A 7,438-nucleotide genomic window follows, 5' to 3' on the forward strand; every position below is an offset into this window, starting at 1 on the left:
TTTCATCTACTAAAGCAACCTTAATTAGCATAATTAAATACTAAACACTACAGTAGTATGACATAATAGAAGGGGAAATTCGAAGGAGACTCTTAAAAGTGAGACTTTCTATGAACTTTCTATGGTGACCTCATATTTTTTGTACAATGTTTTATAATGTTGGCACGAAAATTAACGTTAAACTGTGAAATGATAGAAAATGCGTGAAAAATCCCACTTTGAGAATCTTCTTGGCATTTCAACAGATGTGGTGTTCCTTTGCGAGGGCTATTGTTGAAGACATTCGGTGGATCTCTTCCTCTGTTATACATATTTTTTACGCCAGTTTTTTAGACAAGCAAATATTCTTTCGGATGTGATGACTAATTTAGGCCGCTCTATAGAGAATGCAAATCGCTAGCGCCCGCAATAGCGCCCGCGGTGCACCTGCTTTTTTGTTTGACAAACTTGGCTCTGGTTGTACTCGTGATTTCTCTCCTTCTGAAGATTTTTTCTCACAAAAAACTGCTGTTTTGCAGTTGTTTTGGTTCCAAAAATCGAAACGACTGGAAACGAAATCTTTTCCTTATGAACAAAACATTCCAAATATTGTAATCTACCATATATATCAGACCTACTGCTGAAATTCTACAACATCAAATTGTTAGTTCTTCATATTTCGGACAAGCTAATGCATCACAAATACTAAGCGTTTTACAACTCGACAAGTTATAACACGAAAACAGGAAACACCGGTTAAATTTTCAGCAGCAGATGGAGCACTTGATCAAACCATTTTCGTTGCACTCCGGACATCTAATGCACAACTCATCGTTTTCGTGATCACCATCCGTGAAAACTTTGCGACTGCCATTGCAATTGAAGCACACAACGAAGCGCACGTTGGCACAGCCAGTGCATGGGGAGCTAGACAGGTCAATTGGGATTCCTTCGAAGAGCTTTTTCAGCTTGCCTTGCTCATGAAGTGCTGTAACTTCTTCAGCTCCACCAATGTACCTTCCCTTGATGAAAAGCCTCGGAGGGATCACTCTACCGCCAAATATCCTCCACAATTCTTCCCTGAATTCCATGTGCATCGAAAGGTCCCTTTCATACACCGGTACCTTGAAACTCTCCAGCAAAAACCGGATTGCCTTGCAGTCCTCGAACGTTTTCCTAACCCCTGTCACGCTTGTTGAATACAGAACGACACAATCGCCTCCTCCTGGTGGACACTTTTCCTCGAAATCTAACAAAGACGGAAGTTCATCATCATCCTCTGCATCATGAAAAATGTCATCCTCCATAACTGTTTCTTTGGTTTCCATTGAGGGCGGTGTAATATTCTCCTTACAGACATTAGAACCCAGTCCCGTATCTCCATCTTTGAGTTCTTTAAATGCAAGCTCCGCCGATAGAGTGTTCTTCTTCTGACAATCTTCATTTTTGCGAACGAGCTGAGACAGTGTTTGATGGTTCGGATTGGAAAACTTTTCCGCGGGATCAAGCTGAAAGAGCAGGCCATGTTTCAAAGTGTTAATTGTTGGGATGGACTTCAATTTCTTGAGAAACTTTCCTCTCATTCCTTTCATCCCAGACTTCTGTTTTGGTTCTTGGAATGGCATGTGATATGATCGCATTGAGATGATCGCAAAGAGTGGGAGAGGATAAAAGGAAGAGTGTTTTGGGGTGAAAAGGACTGGTCAGGAGATTGAATGTCCCTAGTTGATGACATTTTCCCTTTTGGTTTCCAGTTGCTCCAAAGTGACAATTGAAAAAGCAAAGTGCTGGGATGCTTTTTAGAATTTTTGGTGGGTGGCTGGGGCACCCCCTCCTTCTCCATTAGAGCTAATTGACCCTTCACCAAATATCATTCATGATTTAAGTGGTCTACTTGTGATCAATTCCACCACATAATGCGTAGAGTGAATCAATCAAATACTTGTTGATGGAAGGACTTACGTACACCCCTCATGACGCAGTTTTTCGGGTCAATAATACAATTTAACTTCTCACATGGCGAAAGGTGATGGGTTGTGGGACAACACCACCTTGGTATCCCCGTCTCCACTGCATATTTACTTACGATGAACGAATATGTTGGATATTCATTCCCTCACATATCCTAGGTTCAGTAACGCAAGAAACGAAGAAAAAAGTGGATCCCATGTTGGAATAGGTATGCCATACTTAAAAACAATTCAACATCACCATTTAGGGTTGTTTATCTCGTACCTAAATAACCAGGTACTAAGTGTAAGAATGTAAACGTACCCTAAACAACCTTTTTATTTTGTTTTTAATTAGCACATGCAGTGTACTGTATCTCTAACAAAATAAAGAACAAATGTCACTAGACCCAATAATCATGAGCGAAAACTAATTGGTCATGTGTCACAAGACAGGAATTAATTCCGGGGGGACAGGGTGTGCCAATTTGGCCATGATTGAATCTCAAGTGAGCAAAAGCAAAGCTTTCCTTTTCCTCTTTTTATCAGTTGGGAGGAACCCCTCGAGATAACAGCTAAAGTGCGGCTCAAACTTTTTGTACGCGCAATCACACCAAACCATGATGATACCCATCATGTTCAGCTCAGAACCCTCCACAAATTGTGCTAATTATAAAATTAACCATCAAGAATATCCTCACAACAATGTAGTTTGCTTGTAAACTATTTGTTTGCAAGTCACTAATGCAAGGATACATGAGTTCATATCATTTGGTATAGGGGAAATATCAATATATGTCTCCTCACGTGACACGTTAGAAAACGAGAGTACATGTATAAACCCGGAGTAACCAAGTTTATCGGCTCATTGATAGAGAATAAAGTATAAACCAGGAATACCTAAGTTTTCGGAGAGAGGATGAAAGGGTATAGCCCGGTATACGCTATAGGGCACATCAGAGAGAGACTAGGGGTGTAAAACTGGTATACCGAAGTTTTTCGGCATGTCTGAATGAGAGAGAACAGGATTGGGTACAAACCTGGTATAGCTAAGTTTTTCCCTTGGGCAATAGACATCATGCGACTATGTGACCAGGCACTTCAAGGAGGTTGTTTTCGGCCGGGACCTGTTGGGTTGGGCTGCTGGACCATATAAAGCATCCATAAAGCCAACCCAGTAAGTAACTAGGGGTACCGTGACAGGCGTCTGCAATCCAATTGTGTTTCGGACATCAATACAAGAGTGAAGACTCCGAACTTGAGACCTCCTCTGACATCGGGAAGAATTTTACCACCAAGACCAAGAACAAGTTCTCCCGCCATTTCACTAAATTACTATATGGTGTTTGAAACACTATACAAAGTTTCTGAATGAAGGCACTCTGGAGCTATTCAATGAGTTGGCAGATAGAACGAGCCGGAAAAAAAATGCTTATCATCCTAAGATCACACTCTATCATATATACTGTAACAAGATGTCATATTTTAAATCATGTTCCATTATCTTTCAATAGTCTCAACAAGAAGTAGATGGAACGATAATACTATACAGATCACAACATACCAGTGAAGTTAAAAGTATGGAACGAGAATAATTCTTCTTCCATGCTGTATAACATAGTTTAGACAGGTATACTAAAAGACAAAATATTTGATGCACTTAACTATCAGCCACAGATGATGCAAACCCGATGTCAAAATCGAAGGCAATGCATGTCAGCTCATGGTTGTTTCCGTCATACAGCCTCATTTTAAGAGAGTACGAACCCTGCATTTTGACGAACTTGGTCAGAACACAAAACATAGTAGACAAATATAAACAAAGAGATTACAGAAGTGGCAAAGTTGAAGGGGACAGGGTGATTAAAAAACAATTTGAAAATCCAAGAGGAAACAAATCAAACACAACGCAGTAGCAATTTGATTTATGAATCAAAATCACGTATAATCCATATACAGATTATCAAAGCATTATACCATGAACTATTTTCTACTGGTTTTCTGCAATTAAAATTGGAAATGCATTAGCAACATGCCAACATGGATGATCATAGTAACTTTGGCACCAAAGGAATGTAATATATGGAGCATTGAAGCTTGAGACTCAACTAGACTCTATTAGACGAACTCTGAAATAACTCTTTGAATGCAATATCTTATAACTGACCTGAAGTACTTTATGATAAGAAAGCGGAAACTGAATTAAATATGCCCAAGAGAAAAATAGCGGCATAATGGATTTCAGAAATGACGTACTTCTCAGACAACTTAATAGTTTTGCAAAATTGAGGGGTAGATGAACAAAAAGAAAAGAAAAAAAAAAGGGAGTTTTAACGAAAAGCCCACGGTACTGTTCACTTTAACGAAAAACCACATTTTTACACTAAAAAGTCAATCTTGGTACTATTCACTTTACCCTTTATTTTGTCCTTATCATTAAAACTCAAAGTTTTCAAGCCCTTTTCATTAGTTTTCCTAAAAAAAAACCAGATTAAGTTAACTATTCTTAATGTATTAGCAACAACTTGGTTACAAAATAAAATCGTCCATGAATTCCTAAGACTAGGCTCATTGGTATACATTCATCAATAGGCCTCCTTGGTTCAAATAAGTATATCTTCCAGGGTTATTTGGGAGTTGGTCAAAGAGCCAACAAGCCTCTGGTGCAATCAAAATAGTGTCAATCCAATAAAAATCAATGTCGGAATGTAAGACAGTTTTGTTGGTTTAAGAATAGACCAATTAATTTTTTTAGCTTGGTCACCAAGAAGAAGGGGTAATGTTACACATGCAAAGACAGAGAGAAAAGAGTAATGTACTGCTAGAAGCCTAGAAGAAGACGAGACAGAAGTGGGGATATGAATTGTGACCACAGTGAAGAACAACAAACTTTCTTGGTTTTATGTCCCTTTTTTCGCACTATACAGAATAAGCACGATGAGGAAGATTGGCAAACAAACAACACTTTCCAAGCAAGTATTCAATAAAGTGATCACCTGTGCACCATGGTTACCATACGTGATAATTGCACCTTTGTATTACTTAGAATATGACATTTGATTGTATGAATCCTTTTCTAATGTAACAATTTAACAGTTAAGCATAAACTATTTCATTGTACTCAAAAAATTCAGGTGGGATCAACTTAAACTTTGTATTGGCCGAAACAGATACCAACAGTTAAACTCATAGGCTTATTCAAGTTTGTAGGGACAACTCACAAGCAACACCGAAAACCTATATGATATAATAAGTATATTGGCAAGGAGGACTAGGAGGACTTACAGGTGGAGTATATTCGGGTAAATCTTGTGAGTGGGCAATCACAAAATCACCAGTTGAAACAGGGCAAGATGTTTCTGCGCAAAGGTCATGAGTCTCACTGTGGATGTGCCAACCAAAGTATGAAACCTCAATCACCAATTTCCCTCCAGAGATTGATGCACCTGTTACCACATATAGGATTTTACTCTAGTTAAAAGTAAACTCCCAAAGGGTCTTCAAACAGTGTTGGATTATCCTATTCGTTTTTGCGTTTATCCAATGACAATTACATGTGAACAAAAACTCACTCGAAATTTTTTAAGTGTGAGATAGAACTAGGACCTGCAGTTGCAGAAATGCTGAAGCTGGCAGGCTTGCCTCTCGCCACAGGGTAAGGATTAATGTCAACCGCAGAGACCTTGACATCATAGTCAGCCTTCTTATCTGAACATATTCCAAAAATCCGCTTAAGTTTCATTTAACCAACATCAGTATAACAAGAACCAAACAAACCATAACAAAATTCGACACCGAAACACCATTCGATTGGATACATAAATCCAATACCAAAACTATCGAAAGAGAAACAAAACCCAGATTTTATAATACATATCAAAGATGTTAACTTTGTCTAATCAGCTAGAGAGTGTAGATGCATATACATAGTAAAGATTCCTTCTTGTTGTGATTGTATCAAAAACAGAAGAACCCAAATCGTATTTGACTACAAACAATGAAACAATCAGTTGAATTACTGTAAAAAGTGGGAAATTTTCGATTTTCTCAGGAAAGAAACAGATAATTGAAAACTTGTTCCGAAAGTGAAGTATCATGCTTTCATAAATTAAAGGAAAAAAGAAAACGGTAAGAGTGAGAAACCCACCGCAGTAGTTGACGTCCTTGGCGTGGATGAGAGGGGCAACCAGACAGAGAGAAATTAGGATGATGAGGGGGACGATGGACTTCAACTGAAGAGCCATATCTACACAGATTGCGTCGCTCCGATTCGATTTAACAATATTATCTGTAAATTTTGTGAGAAATTAGGGTTAAAAAAAGTAAACGACAGATGAGAGAGAGGAATTTGGATGAAGGAAGGAAGGAAGGAAGGGTGTAGGATAGCTAAGAAGAGAAGAGGAAGAACGAAGAAGTAGTCCAAAGGAGCGACGACTTTTTGGCGGAGAAAGACAGATGAACGGTAGTTGGAACGAATTAAAGATTTCTTATTTACGTTTTTCTTCGCTGGCTCGGACTCTATTTAAAAACTTCAACTATTTTCTTTTGTTTTGGTTGAAACAATTTCTCTTTCGTTAGAGCATTTTTTTATGAGAGGTGCAAAATGTCTTAATATGTATTTTATATTTTATTGTTCGTTCGAAAACTCTCAAATAAAGAGATGCAAACTATTCATTTCGGACGAAAAATATAAATAGGGGTGTACTATTCACAAACTTCATTTTATTTTTCACACATCTTTTAATTTTCGATTGTCGGATAGGATGAATTGAAGAAGATCAACAGACAGAAATTATAAAGGGATGTGTGAGAAGTAAAATAAGATGTGTGGATAACACATCCCTATAAATAAAAGCTTAAATCACATCTTTTGATTAGGGGTGGGCACAGGCCGAGCTGGGCTCATATTTAGAGGAACCTGACCCTACCCGTTTTAAAATATAACACGACAGGACGGACCGATTCGGGATGGGTCCACATGTCCAACTCTTTTATTTTATTTTTTTTTCATAAATAACATTTTTCAAAGCTGCACTGCAGTGCACAGTGGCAGAGACATTTTTCTTTAAATTACAAGAGCTGTTTCACAACACAAACATATTACAGTAGCATTCATGAAAACATGGGGCTAGAGACGTAACTCCAAATGGATCCCTTAACAAAAATTTGAAGAAATTTTTTTTCTTACAAAACTATTAAACTGAACGATGAAGAAAGACTTTTATGTACATAGGCAAGAAAAATCAGAAAATGCTTTTATCATTTTTCACTTGTAATATTGCTTCCTCTCATGGTTGAATGTTTCCATCAAATCGAAAAATATGTCAGTGAATTATTCAAAACAGCCAACAGTGGAATGAAAACGATACGAAAAACAAATGAAAGGATATTCAATTTCAATTTCAATTTCAATTTCGATCCTATTGCACTACACAGTGAAAACAAAATTAAAGAACAGACACACATATAGCAAATGAATACAATTCCATCCTCACAACCTTCATTGTGAC

The 7,438-nt window shown here is 37.8% G+C and overlaps 2 protein-coding genes across 2 annotated transcripts; both read right to left on the bottom strand.

Moving 5' to 3' along the window:
* Positions 1–564: 564 nt before the first annotated feature.
* Positions 565–1,794, bottom strand: LOC137744021 (uncharacterized protein At5g39865-like). Its single transcript, XM_068483882.1, has one exon. It carries the CDS (start codon positions 1,617–1,619, stop codon positions 744–746), a length of 876 nt encoding a protein of 291 aa, XP_068339983.1. The 5' UTR covers positions 1,620–1,794; the 3' UTR covers positions 565–743.
* A 1,615-nt stretch (positions 1,795–3,409) lies between these two features.
* LOC137745006 (uncharacterized) lies at positions 3,410–6,310 on the bottom strand. The gene is made up of 4 exons (XM_068484850.1): positions 6,076–6,310; positions 5,535–5,636; positions 5,214–5,374; positions 3,410–3,696 (listed from the first exon to the last, which is right to left on the bottom strand). The coding sequence occupies exons 1-4, from the start codon at positions 6,170–6,172 to the stop codon at positions 3,589–3,591; spliced, it is 468 nt and encodes a 155-aa protein (XP_068340951.1). The 5' UTR covers positions 6,173–6,310; the 3' UTR covers positions 3,410–3,588.
* Between the last annotated feature and the right edge of the window lie 1,128 nt (positions 6,311–7,438).

The sequence above is a fragment of the Pyrus communis genome, chromosome 9 (genome assembly GCF_963583255.1).
Source record: "Pyrus communis chromosome 9, drPyrComm1.1, whole genome shotgun sequence".
NCBI classification, from domain to species: domain Eukaryota; kingdom Viridiplantae; phylum Streptophyta; class Magnoliopsida; order Rosales; family Rosaceae; genus Pyrus; species Pyrus communis.